The 17,243-nt window shown below is 35.4% G+C and overlaps 1 protein-coding gene across 1 annotated transcript; it reads right to left on the minus strand.

Moving 5' to 3' along the window:
- Positions 1-8,820: 8,820 nt before the first annotated feature.
- LOC148998887 (uncharacterized) lies at positions 8,821-13,320 on the minus strand. Its single transcript, XM_089141625.1, has 7 exons — positions 13,291-13,320; positions 13,063-13,174; positions 11,120-12,030; positions 10,359-10,907; positions 10,156-10,266; positions 9,609-10,027; positions 8,821-9,490 (listed from the first exon to the last, which is right to left on the minus strand). Exons 2-7 carry the CDS (start codon positions 13,158-13,160, stop codon positions 8,852-8,854), a joined length of 2,727 nt encoding a protein of 908 aa, XP_088997751.1. The 5' UTR covers positions 13,161-13,174; positions 13,291-13,320; the 3' UTR covers positions 8,821-8,851.
- Positions 13,321-17,243: the final 3,923 nt, after the last annotated feature.

A 17,243-nucleotide genomic window follows, 5' to 3' on the forward strand; every position in this document is an offset into this window, starting at 1 on the left:
ATCCTTTAATGTCGTTATGTTATTCTCTGTCGTCCTCCACCAGCGGTAACTGGAATGTGCTACTGCCACTCCATTAGGACCATCAGGCCCAGCACTCAAAGCCTTTGATGAAATTCTGGAGCTGCTCCATGTTGTAGGTTTCTTTACTGGTAAGTGGCTCCAAAAAAAAAAAAGGGGGTTGGGTGGGCAAGGAACGAATTTCGGCGGGGCGCCATGGGCGAACAAGACGATTGGCGTTTCCCGAAAATTTCCGAAATATAAAACCCCGGGAAAAAAAAAAAAAAAAAGATTGTTGGCAAAATGTGTTGGGGAAGTGGAAAAGCATTAAATGTTGATTGACAAAAGAAGGAGCACCCGTGGATGGTTAACAAAAGCCCATCCTGATTTCCTTTTTTTATCTAAGCCTATATTCATTCCCCCCCCAAGGAGTTCCGTCAATTTGTGTCCTTTTTCGGGGGGAGTGGTTAAAGGTTAAGGTTTTATATTATAAATAACCTCTTGAGTCCCCGTAGCCGTCATACGATACATTTGGGTTTGAGATTGTTTCCACAAACACTCAAACAAACGAAGGATTCCGAAGAGTGAAAGGCTACGAAACATTACCATATAAGCATGACTTCGAAGCCACTTGATTATTTGGACTGCAAGTCAGGGGAAAGGATGGACATTTTCTATAGAGTAAAAAATAACCCAATCAAGAAGAAAAAATACTTGAGAAAATACTTTTTCATTACTTTTCAACTATAGCTATTACGGTATTTATAGGAGTGACAAATGTTTATAAACACAACATGTGTCACTATATCTCAACATCCCCCAAACTAGGCGGAGACTTATTTTGTAACATAAACCCTGAAACTCGCAGAGAGGGGTTTGGTGAAAATATCTACCAATTGATGTTTGGAGGAGACAAAACGAGTCACTAAATGACTGAGTGCCACCTTCTCCCGAACAAAATGATAATCCAACTCAAGATATTTGGTACGAACTAGAAAAACAAGATTAATAGTCATATGAAGAGCACTCATATTATCACAATAAAGAATAGTAGAGGAATACTGATGTCCTGAAGCAAGAAACTAAACCATGTAAATTCAGCTGTGGTAGTAGCCCTCGTCTTATATTCGGCTTTAGTGCTGAATCGAGAAACAGTTGATTGCTTCATAGTACCTCGTTGTTGATAGTCTAGTAGTAGGACATCCAGCCCAGTCGGCATCGGAATAACCACATAATTGGAAAGAAACTATGCTCATGAATACGAAGACCATAGTTAAGAGTATCCTTAACATAGCAAAGTATATGCTTGAGCAACACAAAATCTCTCTGTGAAGGACTATGCATGACTTGGCATACTGAATTAACCACATATGATAAGTCAGGTCTTGTCATGGTAAGATATTGAAGGCCTCCTACGAGGCTACGGAATAAAGTAACATTTAGATAAGCACTTGTGTCACCAGAAAATGAAAAACGAGCCACCATAGGGGTTGTCATGGGTTTTACATCCTCTAAGTGGGCTCGGTGTAACAAATCTAGTGCAAAATTTTCTTATGAGAGAAAAAGCCCATCAGAGGTTTTGGATACTTGCATTCCAAGAAAATAATGTAAACTGCCCAGGTTTCTAATTGCAAAAGGATCTCCAAGGCGGATAACAAAGTCCATAAGAAAATCTGAATTATTCTCTGTTAAACACTATGTCATATTAAAATCTATATTATTAAAGATCAACTACTGACTTTTGTATATTCACAGGAGAAAATTTAGTGTCTTGGAGAAGTGAAAAACAAAATATTGTCGCTCGTTCTAGTGTAGAAACAGAGTACAGAGCAATGGTGTCCGCAACTAGTAAATTAATTTGGATGGGTATCCTACTTCAAGAATTGGAGGTGAGAAGTTCTAAAAAATCCCATGAAGTTGTTCTGTAACAATCAAGCGGCTATAATATGGTGTTTCATGAAAGAACTAAACACATTGAAGTTGATTGTTATTTTGTTTGTGAGAAGGTTCATGATGGAACTATAGAAACCCCTTAGATAAGAAGTGAAAATCAGCTTGCAGATGTCTTCACCAAAGCCTTGTCAAATGAATCGTTTCAAGTTGCGTTGAGCAAGTTGACCTCAGATGATGTCTTCGATCCAACTTGAGAGGGAGTGTTATGAATGTAACTTACTAGTCTCTTTATAGAGTTAGTCTCCCAACTCGAGACTAGCAAAGAAGGGGAGTCATATTATAATTTAATTTATTGTGGAACTCTTATTATTTTCTATTTAAATATAATGAAACCTCACCCAAAAAATAAGTTGATTGGAGTTTTCTTACCGTGGATGTAGGCTTCACAATGAATACCGAACAACATTAATTCTTGTGTTCTTGTATGTGAAGGTTTATATAAAATTAATAGTGAGCATATTTTGGGGCTAGGAATCTTGGCTGTTAGGCAATGGGAATTCCAGTTGCCAAACTAGCACTATACACAACACTTGGAGGTGTACATCATCATTGGTGTTTTGCTTATTACCATTGATGTCGGAACAAACAATAATGTAATCAACTACAAGAGAATTGCAAGATAGGATTTTTTTTTGTACAAGGTTTTGATGGACTAGGTATATGTTACTGAGATTTAGTCAGACTCAACCGACTTGAACCAAGTCGACAATATTACTTTATCAGGTTTTGTTCCAAGTTGTTTGATTGCGCACACGAACTAACTTGATCTAACTAAGCTCGAAATTGCTAATGGTGATCTTGAATAAACTTTTGAACCTCAATCAACTTTTATCAAATTCTACTTTTTCAACATTAGCATTAGCTTCCTCAAGTAGACCATAGATATCTTTCAAAATTTGAGGTGGAACTTAAAACTAGGAGTAACTAAGAGCTGATCTGTTGTTGAGAACATATAGACTGAGGGCCCCCCGAGACGAACGTGAACCCTCTCGGGACATGATTATTCTGAAGATTCGGGAGGAATAGTGTTCTTCCTTGAGAGGCACAGAAAACCCCCTCGGGAGGAAGCTTATTAACCCCCTTGGGAGGAAGCATATTCACCTCTTCAGGGAACATGCACGGAATAAGCTCAAGAAGCCTACTTGGACTAAGTCCAAGAGTGACATTACAGATGGCCAAGTCAGAAGAGTTAGTTACAGATAACTACTCAATGAGGCCATTTCGAGAATTGGGGAGACGAGTCATCAGATAACGACTCTATCTGGTCCGACAAAGAAGGAGCCGTTATTTCGAAGATATTCCACTCACTCTTCAACTGTCGATCCAAAATTCAAGGAAGCGCCGCCTCCAGGTAACCTCTATATAAACCCACTTCCTACATGGAGAAAGGTTCGAGAAATCATTTGAGTAATTATTCATTACGTTCTTGAGAACTCTCTCAAGAACTCTTATTGTTCCCTAGGTTGACTTGGGCGTCAGAGGCGGTTCCCCGGCCAAAACTTGGTCAGACGGTTCTTGTTTTCTTTGTGAGTGCAGGCACCTCAGCTATTCCAACTTGGCTGAAGAGCTCTTAAGGTGGTCATCTCAGTATCCAGCCTTCGAAGAAGTTTTAGACGCAACATGATCAATTGATGGAAAACCATATTAAATAAAAAGGTGACTCTAATTCCAATTATTAGATATGTGTTCATCAAACCTAATTCAATTAAGAAAATATTTATTAATTTTTAATTAAGAATTGCTTGATTAGATCTGGGAAAAAAATCTTAAATTTGGTTTAGTTCATTGCTTTACATTTCATAGAGAACTTTAAATCATAAAAAATTAAATAGTAAATATCTATTAATCATTATAGAAAAATTTGAAGAATATCATTCATATCAAAACTTGTTTGAAAGCGAATGGAGTAGCATAGTTCTGATAGCAATTGTTGGATGTGCCCTTTAATCTTAGTTCAGTTAATAAAAATATTTATTAATTTTAATTAGGCAATCGATAATTAGATTCAACTAGAACCATTTGCCAGATCTCTGTTAGAATTGGTTAGATATGCGTTCACTGGACCCAATTCATTGAAAAAATGTTTATTAATTTTTAATTGCACATTGCATGATTAGATCGGTAAAGAATCTCGAATATGGTTTAATTGATTGCTTTAAATCATTAAAAAAATATATCCATTAACCATTGATGGAAAAATATGAAGAATCTTATTCATATAAAATTTGTTTGAAATCGAATGGAATAACATACCTTTGAGTATGACAGTCTATTAATTAGGGGAATTTTCTCTCTCCTCAATTGCATGTATGTATGGAACAGATAGTGAAGGCATCCTTAGGCCTATGTTTTTTTTTTTATACGAAAGAGAAAAACTATATTACTTATAAGAGCCTGTTTGGTTACATGAGTCTGGAGATTTCAAATATTTAGAGATTTCAAATCTGTAGATTTCAAATCTGTAGATTTCAAATCTGTAGATTTCAAATCTATGGAGTTATAATTTATAAAATTAGATGTTTGGTTGTGAAATGAAATCTGTGAATTCATCCTAAAAAATTATTTGATCGACGTGATTTTTGTGAATGTGGAAATGTATAGCTTTTTTGAAATCTCTGGATTTCACCCCTTACCTATAAATCTATAGATTCACATTTTTAGTGTAAAAAGGTGAATCTCTAGATTTCATGAATCTAGAGATTTTTACAACCAAACGGGTATAATTCTCAGATTCATGAATCCAGAGATTTGAAATCTCTGGATTCATGTAACCAAACAGGCCCTAAAAACAATTACACATAACATATACGGGATCATTAGCCCCAGTGTTTCCTAAGGAAGATTTTAGAGTAATACTAGTGATCCATTGTTGGACTATAAGAGAAGGAAAGTCACCAAACTTCATCTTCCTTAGGCCTATGTTGAAAAACCCTCATTACCTCTATACACGTTTTCGAAGCTTTCAACCATCATCACCACTAACGAGACTGTGGCACCTCGTTTTTAAAGGTTCTCTTTTCTCCTCTTCCAACCCATAACTCAAAAAATTGTTCATCTCCATCATATGGTTTCTCTATTGGTTGTAAAAAAAAATTAGAAGCGTGATTCCTAATCTTCGTCATGGTAGAAGAAATACAGACGAAATTTGTCACACCCCATGTGACAGTATCAAACCCGGCTTGATAACCTGTGGGTATTATTGGATTTATTATTTATTTTACTCATAATTATGTTATTATGCGGAATGGTTATGATTGTGCAGTGAATATGATCTTGTGATTGTGGATCACTCCCTTTGGTATGCCGGTACCTGCTGGGCGGATGTGACAGAGTGGTATCAGAGTTAAGGTCCACCTGTTACAATTTTAACCTCGAAGCATGATAACTAAACATCATTGGATCATAGATCTAGAAGTGACCCAATAATACTAGAGTGAATAATAAGAATCACTGAGAGTTAGAAAATAGAACTGAAATGAAACATAAAACACCAAGTTTGGATAGTATACTTGACTTCTAAGTTGAAGAAAAAACTTTTCTGAGCGTATCATCCATGAAAGGGGTGATGAGACTCAATATCAAGGGAACATTCAGCCCTGGATACATTGGACCATATGAGACCATTGAAAAGGTTGGACCACTTGCATATTGATTAGCTTTACCATCTCATTGGCTGGTGTATATGATGTGTTCCATGTATCAATGTTGTGGGAATGTGTGGAGAATCTAGAATACCTTCTACAGTAAGAACCCAAAGGTCTAGGTATGGATCTCACCAATGAAGAAGAACCAACATAAATATTGGATCGAAGGATCAACAGTTGCGTAATCGGACCATATCCTTGGTTAAGAACTACGATGGAGGAATCACACCCCAAGGAAGCATCTTGGGAGAAGGATAATGAAATGAAAGCAAAATATCCTTATCTCTTTGGAAACCCATGTATGCTTCAATTTCAAGGATAAAATTTCTTTTTAGAGAGGGAGGACGTGAAATCCCCTATAATCCTAACCCGAAACCAATTTTTTAAGTTTGAAAACCTGAAATGCTAGTAGAAGACAGTTGTGGGTCATCCAAGTAGAGACTATTGGATTTGAACCAGAACCAATGGATATGGATGGCGAAGATGAAAAATCTGGTGTTTTATTAAGATTTGATAGAAATGGAAATTATATTAAAAACAATTAAATCCATTTATGTATCGGCTTGTATCAAATGACATGCCAACGATACTGATACATATCAGTCAAGATGAAACGATATGTGTAGATACTTTAAACCTTGATTCAAAAGACACATGCATGTCAAAACATTCTCTTGTCATATTAGCGGGGAGAAATCTTTTTCTTTTTTTTTTTTTTTTTTGGGGGGGGGGGGGGTGTGATATAAAGGCACTTTTTTTTATAGGGGATGGGGATATTAGATATGCCATAAGCAAGAGCCAAACCCGTGACCTCTTCACTAAAGGTGTTAGTCTTACCAATCAAGCAACCCTAATTGACGGTGGAGAGGAATCTTCAAGTGTAAACTGATCACTTATTTTAGTATTCCTAGTTTGCAATAGTTTGAACATAGACCTTGGCACATACAACTACAAACAAATGGATGTCAATTAATATCATTTTTGTAAACCTTGTGAAATAATATCAGTTAAAAACATTTATATGGGTTTACTGGAGACAAATTAACAATAGAAGTAATTAAATGTCTGGACTAGCTAGGACTCCATAATAGAAAACCTTACATACATTTTCATAAAGTACTTCATACAATTTTTGCTATTGTCCAAGACATGTATAATCCTATTTTTTTTTTTCCCTTTTTCCAAAGTTGGAAAGGAATGTAGTTTTTAACAAGTCCATAATTATAGTTGCAAAGCAAATCATTATTACTTCTATAAAAAACAATAGAAAGAGAAGTCCATGGACCAACAAATATAGAAACTGATGGGGCTAAACAATATGCTAGTGTAAACTAAAGAAACAAACACCAGAAGAATTTTTAACGTGGAAAAAACCCGCAAAGGAAAAAACCACAGGACCTTATCGGAGTCCACAAAAAACTTCCACTATCACTAAATGATAATAACAATGGGTATATAATCAATATCCCATCTCTAGATAACACTAGAGGAACTCAAAATCACAAGCACATCATCAAATAAATGGAATTATAGAGAGAATGGAGAAAAGTCACCAGAGAGGCTTCCCAGAAACTGTGGTAGAATGATATTCTGACCGTTGGATATGAAGAGATAGGTGCCACGACCATTCCCTTCAAATCTCACTTCATTCCTACAACGTATCATCGTCGGATTCGCCGGAGAAACCAGAAAACTCTCCCTCTTTCTTTTCTTCTCCCGCTCCGGCTCTCTCTCCCTCTTTTTCTTTTTATTTCTCTCCTCTTATGCGGCTTCTATTCTTCTTTTCTTTTTTTTTCTCATCTTTCTTATGCAGCAACCATATATATATGAGAGTGAGGCGGCAATAGGGTTTCTTTTGAAACCCTATTGCTTCACTTAAAGCTGGGCCCCACATGGCTTTAATGGGCCATGGGCTGGACTCAACAGAAACTACGTAACATGAAAATACGAATTGTCATGTAACTTGATTATTGATATTACTTCCTAGTCCACAATCAGTATGAAATCTGGCCTTATGGCACATATAGTTACACACACAAATGTGAAGTAATATTAGTTTTTACATTAATATGGGTTTAATGGAGACAAATCAGCAATAGAAATAATCATAGATCCAAATCTGCTACGGTTCTTTAATGCAAAGCATTACATGCATTTCTATTTCATTCAATTTTTGCTATTATGCAAGACATGCATGACCCTAGTTCTCCATTTCCTTTTCCAAAGGTAGAGAAGAAATTTAGTTGTTAACAAGTAGATAAGTAAGAGAGACATTGTATAAACCAATCGCCACAAGAAAAGGGGACTATAGTGGCATTTAGAATGGTATTATAACGGCGTTTTGAGAAAAGCCACTCTATGTATACCAATAAGGATGTGTGCATCCATGCCGGCATTTTTGTATAAACACCACTATTAACATAAAAATATAAATTGTAATAACCACGTAAACTGATCATCGACAATACCTCCTAGTCTGCAACCAATTTGAAGTTTAGCTTTATGGCACATACAAATGTGAAGTAATATCAGTTAAAGCATTTATATGGGTCTAATGGACACAAATCAACAATAGAATTAATCAAAGATCAAAACTTGGAAGGGTTCTTTAATGTAAAGCATTACATACATTTCTATTTTATACAATTTTTACTATTGTGTGAGACATGTGTAACCCCAATTCCCTACTTCATTTTCCAAGTTGGAAAAGAAACGTAGTTTTTAACAAGCATATAAGGGAGACACTGTATAAACAAATGTAAAATCGATATCACACATGTAACTATAATTGCAATAAACAACCACATATATTGATTATTGACTATGGACAATGATATAAACTGTAAAGCCAAAGGAAATCATCATTGCCACCATAGAGACAAATAGGTTGAGAAGTCCACAGATCAACAAATTCGACAAAGATGAGAGGAAATCTTCTTATACATAATTAGAAGTCAAGATGGTTACACTACAAGAGAAGGGGTCTTTAAGGCACTTACGATGGTGCTATAACGGTGCTCATATGTAACAACATCCTTGCATTTTATGTAAAATGTTATTATATTACTTCCTAGTTTAAGATTCGGCCTTATGACAGATATAGACATATGATTGCACATACAAAAGTGAAATAATATCAATTAAAACATTAATTTGGATTTAATGGAGATAAATTAGCAGTAGAAGTAATCAAAGATCCAACCTTGTTAAAATTCCATAATGCAATCCAATTCATACATTTCTATTGCATAAAAAAGTTATACTATCATGCTAGACATGCTTGATCCTAATTTTCCTTCTTTTTTTTTTTCCAACGGGGGGAGAAAATTAGTTCTTAACAACTCCTTGAATAAGGGAAACAATGTACGACCAAATGTGAAAATTGGTATTACACATGCAACCATAACTCCAATAGCCAACCAAATATATCGGTCATACGTATTGATATAAATTGTAACACCAAAGGAAAGCATCATTGCCGCCATAGAGAAGAATAAGTTGAGAAGTCCACGGATCAACAAGTTTGGTAAAGATGAGAGGAAATCTTCTTGTGCACAGCTAGAAGTTAGGATGGCTAGGAACATCAATGCTGAGGTGCACGAAAAACAAAGTGCCGCAGCATCAAGTATTATGAAGATTATAAAAGAAGTCCTTCGCAATAAGAGAGGGCGGCCAGTTTGGTCATTCCCACATGGTACAGTGAAGGCTGTTGCAAACATAATTGTAGTGATAAGTGTTGCAACAACTGAACACGATTGTGCTGTATTCTTTATCCAGATTTCCCCTTCTCGCCTTAAATCCTCATGCTTTGAATCAGCTAGTATTTCCTCTGGTGTTTTGTTTTCCAATAAGTTTTGGTTTTTCGTATAAATATTTGGCACCATTTTTTGCACAGCCTAAAATGAAAAAAGATAAATGAAAAATGAAAAATGTAAGCAAGCTGGAGATTAACACAATGAAGAATGAATTAATGGAGAGAGAGGGGCAATGGAAGGAGGGAAATAGAATAATAACCTGAAACCATTGTAGCTCCCGTTGTAGTTGAAGAGCAGCACCAGGGACTTTATTGCGTTTATCTTGGGAAGCCAATTTTGCAACTAAATGCAACATGTTATTATTTGACTTATCTGATAAACCTGAAAGCTCATTCTTTTGAGGGTCAAACTTGTATATGAGGTTGAAAATCTTCTCTTGGCGGTGGATGATGGCAATGTGAAAGATATTTTGATATTGATCATTGAGCCATGACACTGCTAGAGGAAGATGATCAATGACCTTGGTAACAAAATCAACATTTCCAACTTCCACAGCTTTGAAAAGTGCAGCCTTTAATGTGGGCTCCTGCGATTCCAAATCCTTAACTTTGGAAATGATTTTTTTCAATAACTCTGAAGCTTTTGAAGGAGTATCAGGATGAAACTTTCTTTTGATAACTGCAATGTTAACACATATGAATAGAATAAACTATGAAAGATCAATAAATGATTTGTAGGTTCATCTTGAATCTCTTCACTAACTAGTTTGCTGTATTTTTTATTCTTCTGATAATGGAGATACATACCCAGTGGCCTTTGAGCAAGTTCAAATAGGGGTGTCCATGTCTCCTCCTTACCAGATTTGTCTGTTGTGAGGGCTAAATCGGGGTAATCAAGGATTATGAGTGAAGCTAGATCTGCAAAGATGATCAGATTAATACAAATTTTGAATGAAGATTGTCTTGAAACGATGTTCATTTTCATTTTCTATCATGTTTGACTTTCTTACCATAATCATCATTGTAAATCAATTCACCAAGAAGTGAAGCCCACTTTCCTTTTCTTTCCTCCAAAGAAGACTTCATTGTTTCCTCTTCAATGTTTTGTCTCATCATTTCGTAAAGATATCTAGACATTTGCTTGTTACCATACTTGACAGCCACAAAAAGTGGAAATGGATAGGCTTTGTCGTCACACGCTATTAACAGTGTTTCTGTGTTCATTGCCACCAGTTCCTTAGCAATATCCAGGAAATCCCCTAAAGCAGCAATGTATAAAACCGTTTTGCCCTGTATGTCCTGCTTTTCTAGGATCCTATGCTTGTTATTTTCCTTCATATGCTTGTAATTTTCCTTCAGTTTTGCTAACAGCTTCATTGCAATTCTCTTCTTCCTTTCCTTTAATGCAACATGAAGAGCTGTGTATCCATCCTTTGTAATCTTGGCAGTCAAAGCTACTGGATATTTTTTGAGGAATTTCTCAATTTTCACCAAATCATCCTTGAGAATAGCATCATAAAAGGATCCACACCACGTGTACTTTTTGTCTACCCTTTCCCCTGCATGCATGCAAGGTGGAATTTATCTTTTATTATTATATTTTTTTTAATAAAAAAGCCAACTTTATAAGAAATAATAAAAGAAAATAAGGAATTAAAGACATTAAAAGAATTAAAAACAGTTAAACCTGCAAAGTCAGTTGCCCCCATGCATGTATAATAGAGATAACAAATTTAAGGATTTATTTGATTACAACACAAGTCAATCTTACCCCCTTGATGAGTGTGCTTGCATATGGCACCTGCCAGATCCCAGATAAATCTGAACGAATCATTTGTGTCGATATAAAGCTTTTGTTCTGGAGAACTGTTTTGGATGCTCATTGCAGCGTCTGAATTAATCTTCTCCCAATCAGTATCATTCAAGGACATAACATCAATTTCTGGGATCAATTCGACCAGTTCATTAGGTCTAGGTGACCTAGAATTTGCGAGAGATTCTGGATTGATTGAATTGATGATCTTTTTCATAAGCCCAAGGTTCTGCTGGGCAAGGTACAGATTAGATTTAGAGGTAGTAGGATGGAATCCAACTTGAACCAAGTCGACAATATGCTTGATCAGTTCATGTTTTAGGTTGTTCGAATGCATACGAGACCCAACTTGATATAATTCAGCTTGGAATTGCTCATGCTTTTCTTGGATGAACCTTTGGACCTGAATCAACTTTTGAACAAATTCTACTTGTTCAACGTAAGCCTTAGCTTCCTCAAGTAGGCCATAGATATGCTTCAGATTTTGAGGTGGATCATGTAGGGTTTTAGGGTGAACACCTGGGGGTAATGTAGCCAAAGGCTGATCAAGGTTTATAGAATCCACATTAAGATTGAGTGCAAACAGAAGGAGATCAGATGGTTCATATCTCATCAGCAGTTCAATATTCAACTTGATTAGCTCAAGAAGATATTTTTTCATGAGCCAGTTTTGATTGGAATCAGTTTCTAGAATGCTCACGTTTAGTTTTATCAGGTCTGGAAGGAGCATGACAAAGTGTGTTATCTCCAACATGCGCTCTATCTCTGGTTTATTCATCAAGTCAGTCTTCCAACTCTGGTAGGCATTTTCTGATGAGTTTGAAATTGCTTCAGTGTCTGCGTTAGAATTCATTTTTCTTGGACAGATCCTACCCAGCAAAAAACGAAATTGTCAACAAGACCACAGTAAAATTCCAGCAACCACCAAGACATCTTATGCCTCATCAGAACAAAAAGAACTAGATTCAAAGGTAGTTCATGAGCATTGTAACAATAATAAAGAAATCTTAGGGCATTTCAACATGCATCATCTTTTCGAAGAATTTCAATTGAATCTGAAATATAGTTCGTCCCAAGTTAAACTTTGTGACTAAGTTCTAGGCTTTACTGCTTTTTCTTTTCAAACCCACACTCTTTTTGTTTGTTTGTTTGTCTGTTAATCAAACCAAACTAATTCTCAGGCTTTGTCTAGAGAGACATTTCACTGACTTCTTTTATGGGAGAAGGTAATGCTAGACTGATTTTGCTTCAACAATAATTTAAAAATTATTTCAATAGAAAATGAAAATCTTTTGGTAAAGCAAATTTTTGTTTTAGAAGGAAGAGCAAGAATACAATGATATCTGCATTGAAACACAAGTTTCTATCTAAGGAGTGAAAATGACCAAACTCTCACACATGCACTAAATAAGGTAATCCAACTAGTTGACCTAGAAACCTATTTCATCCATCTATACATCTCAATTCCTTCATAAACAAGAGCATGACTAGGTAGAGAAACTCAAGAAGGGGCTTGACTTCAATGCTGTAAAGGGTGGGGATAGAGATCTCCACTGTCTATTTCTTAAAAATGTGAAAATACATGTTTCGGAAATGGACAGTAGATATCAAAATCTTAGTCGAAATCTCGACCGTTTGCTGCAGGTGTTGTGCATTAATTACGCAGCACCCAAACAATTTACCTTGAAAAACAGCTACAAATAGTAAAAGATTTTACTTAACATGACTTTGACTATAATGAATAAATGATTATTTAGCTCAAGAACTCATCAAAACTGAGATATTATTGAGAAACCCTGTTGATCAAAAGAAGATGGACAACATTTCATTAACATAAAACTATTTTATATAAAAAAATCTGCCGAAAATAAAATGGAGAACCAGGTTACATGTCTGTTTACCTGTTAGAGAATAGATAACGAGAGAGAGATGGGTTACGTAGAGTGAAGACTGAAGAGAGCTGCAACTTCTCTGCTTCTCTGTTCCTACTTCTTAGCATTCCAATTACTCTTGCTGTGTAAAAATGGAGGACAAAATCAGAACTTGACACATATATGGGAGTGGGACTCAGAGAGAAAATCAATGGGTTAGCTAGGCGTGCCAACTGCCAAAGATCAAAATATACAGACCTGAGTTTGGAAGTCTTTTTTTACTTCTAAATTCATGGAAGGTCCCGAAAAAAAAATATAAGCCAGTTTAAAAGCTTATGACAGTGATGGGTTTATTTTATTACAATGGTTACCTGACAACGTTGATAATGATCCTAACTGATGATAAAAAAATACGAGACTTTCACTAGAAGACAGGAAGACTGATCGGAAAAGACAAATACAAATTAATTTATTGTCTTGTTACGATTTACGCAAAGACTTTTATAAGCAGAGCAGCTAGAGAACGTATTTTTCTGGATGATGCATCTCTTGCAGGTAGATTATTAAAATCACTACTATGACAATAATATTCATGTGGTGCGCGCAAACTGGCCCGGAGAACCTCATATTCAAAAAAAATAATAATAAAAAAAAATAAAATATTCACGTGTAGAACCATGTGATTATATTTTATGTACATCATAAACCGTAAACGGTGGAGATGAAAATAATCTCACCAAGCCATGTGAGTGAGAATTTTAGCATTGATTATATCTTATTTATTATTTTAAAGGCCAGATTCCTTGAATGACTTTGATCACTCTTTTGTTTTGGTTTTTTCAAATGACTTGATTACTTATTCATGAGTCGTGTATGAATCATGAATACACACGCAAGCTGATTATCCACTGATTTTGCTTTATTTACTAATGATTTGATTAATGCTCAATTAGATACAATTCTAAAATCTTTTGTTTCTATTCTTACTTAGCTTTCAAATTCTTCATGCATGCTGTGTAAAAATTGAACACAAAATAGGACCTAATAATCATAAAGCTCAACGGGTAAATGAAGGAAGGTCAACGTGTTAAAATTCTCTCGGCAACTTGGAAGCAATGTTTAAAGTATCCCAAGTACCAACGCTAGCGCGATCCATTTGACCACGATCGATACATCTGCGCTCCCATTGTTACACTAAACATACGCGCGATCGTCGATACTCAACGACGATTCGACATCTTTTAAAATCACTTGACCGATACAATACTCGATACCGATACCCTAAACCTTGCTTGGAGAGTTTAAAATTTTCTCTCAGCCACTTGAAAGGTTTTGGTGTCAGAAGAGATTTGTATATTCAAAAGTTAATGATGGTAATTAATGGGCTAACACCTAATAATATCAAAATTAATATATAGTGGTTGTTTAATATTTATTATTTTGAGGAACTTTGTGTGTTATAGAGATATAGATTATTAAATAAAGACAAGAAGACTTAGACTAGTAATAGTAACTATAGTCATAGATATGAACAAAATGGCATAATGCCTGATTTTAAATTCAAAACATCACATGCGAATACAAGTTATAGAGATTTTTCTTGGTAAAATATATAGTGGTTTTGAATCTTTGACAGACTTTGTGTATGAAAGAGATGTAAATTATCTGAACCAAAAAACAGATAGAGATATAAATTATTAAATTAAGAGACTATCGCTAGGAAACAAGAAGACTTGACTAGTAGTAGTTACTATAGTCAATACATATGAAGGAAATGGCATAATGATTTTGAATTCAAAACATCACATACAAATATAAGTTAATTGATTAAAATTATTTATTACAAGACGTCCCCTGAAAGGCAAGATATGCTCACATCGTTAGGATGATTTCTACCCATTATGAATGGTAATTTTTTTTATATTTTAAAGTAGCTGATAATATTAATAAAAGAAGAGACTATACATGAGATTACAGACGGTAATAAGTTCTGTCAAAGGCGTCACTATAAACAAGCTCAGCCGACCTAGGCGGAAGAAAGTTACAATCAAAGACCACCTCCCCCGGCATGGAAAGAAATCCAGCTAAAAAATCAGCACAAGTATTGACCTCTTGAAAATTATGCTCGAATAAACACTCTTGAAATTGTGACGCCATCACTCTGATATCTTCCACAATGTCTACCCCCTTCCATGGGACTGAGTACTTCCTCAACAGCATCGCCAATGCTGTAGCTGAGTTTGAACAAATAATCACACGGGGAATGTGTAGCTAGATAACTTGTGTACTATTAGCCCCTTTCTAATAGCTTGCAGTTTCATCAAAAGATATTGCCCTCCACAAAGGAACCGGAAATAGCGAAAGTACATCGACATTGCGAATCCTTGCCTATAGTGCCATAGCCACCCATCTCATTTCTCACGGAACCATCACAACAAATTGATGTCCACCCAAGAGGCGGATTCTTCAAGGACATTGCAAGAGCCTTTTTAAAATTAAGTAAAACTAACATGATTTTCCATCGATGGAAGAAGCTTCTGGAGATAGCATCGTCAAGAAACGACCGGTAATTGGGTTGAAGAAAAGCCTCCAAAGCTTTGCGAGTAAGAATCTTGCTAGCGATTTTCACGTAACAAATTAATCTAGAATAAATTATAGATTGCACGCTTTAGTGCCCCCTAAATTACAGATTGAACACTTTCAAAATTACAAATTGCATTAGGAGTGAAATGTCTATATTATCCTCATTATAGTATAATGACTAATCTACCCCATTTTAAATTCTCTCACACCCAACTCTTAGGAGGAAAAAAATCTTTCACCCATCTTCTACCTACACTATCGGACCACCACCGTCAAAAGACGCCCAATGCCCTCACCGTCCCTATTAGAAAATCCTCTCTCTCTCTCTCTTACCTCAAAAAAAATAGGGCTAATTTGAGTAATTTTTATCATAATAATATATTATGATGATTTTGTTGTATGTGAACGAGATTTGATTATTAAATTAGGAGTCTTTCACTAGAAAACAAAAAGAGTTGACTAGTAATAGTAACTATAGACACGTCCACTGACAAGCTGTTATAATCACATGCAAATATAAGTTAATTGACTAATTATCTGTTACGCTAAACCTCTCGAAAGTCAAAGGATGGTTTTTTTTTTTGTTTTTTTTTAAATCAATTATTGAGGTTGGGTGGAAAGAAGACCTATAGATCTTCCACCCAACGAGATTTTTATATTCATATAGTTAGATTTCTGATTGGTCACTTTCATTTATTTATACGTTCATTTATTCTGGTTGACATTAACCTTCTGAAATTGTTAGTAATGAACAACGTATCAAGCGTGTGGAATTACCTTCTTTCCAAATTGTTTTCATGTGATTCTCAACTGTAGAAGGAAAATATCGAAAATAAAATACCTATAGAGGAGATTCGATAGGTAGAGAAGATCAAGAAAATTAGGGTTTTTCCCTTCAAGTCAAACAATAACCATTAGGCTTCTAGTTTCAGCCAAAGGATTTGATTTTGTAAATTTAAAATTCAAGAAGAATCCTCTAAATATGACAAAATATATTATAATTACAAAGAAGCCTCTATTTTTTTTTTTATTGAAACCTGTAATGCAGTGCTAATCTGATGGTCAATTGAGATATTGAATAAAAATATAAACTAAAAATGTATAAAGGCATTTTGGTTACAAAAAAAAAAACCATTTTGTCCTTAATTGGATTTTATGGATACCACAGGGGAGACAAATGCAAAATTTTCATTTTTAGGGTTAAAAATGACATTAATCAAACCTCAGGGATCCAAATTAAAATTACTCTTTTTTTTTTTTTTTTTTGGGGGGGGGGGGGGGGGAGGAACATAAGAGTAATAAACGATAAATGATAAGTTGAGGATTAACTAAACGGTTGGGATGGAAATATGGCGGCTCTAGAGAAAGACGGTGTGACTAGAGAATCAGTGTTTTAGCATTTGCAATCTACAAAAGGGGTTGGTAATAGAAGTCCAGATCTGGTGGAGGGTGGAAAAATTTAAGCGGGGGTGGTGGGGAGTGCAATCATGCCAGAAATCGATTCCCTACCCTCTTCAATGTAGGCAAGCTCATATCGTTGCATTGTTATTTCCCAACAATAGTACTAGTTGCAACACACTCTATTTTGCTTCTCCCTAATTGGGAGAGCAATTTTTCGTCAAACAACA

This window comes from Hakea prostrata, unplaced genomic scaffold (genome assembly GCF_041222555.1).
Source record: "Hakea prostrata isolate BN-2017 unplaced genomic scaffold, UWA_Hpros_2 contig_100, whole genome shotgun sequence".
Lineage (NCBI taxonomy): Eukaryota > Viridiplantae > Streptophyta > Magnoliopsida > Proteales > Proteaceae > Hakea > Hakea prostrata.

Excerpts from the sequence above, each read along its gene's own strand:
- LOC148998887 (XM_089141625.1), bottom strand. The coding sequence starts at position 13,160 with ATGCTAAGAAGTAGGAACAGAGAAGCAGAGAAGTTGCAGCTCTCTTCA. Across the intron at positions 12,031-13,062 it reads CGTTATCTATTCTCTAACAG|GATCTGTCCAAGAAAAATGA; the intron begins GTAAACAGACAT and ends TTTGCTGGGTAG. Across the intron at positions 9,491-9,608 it reads GGGAGCTACAATGGTTTCAG|GCTGTGCAAAAAATGGTGCC; the intron begins GTTATTATTCTA and ends TTTTCATTTTAG.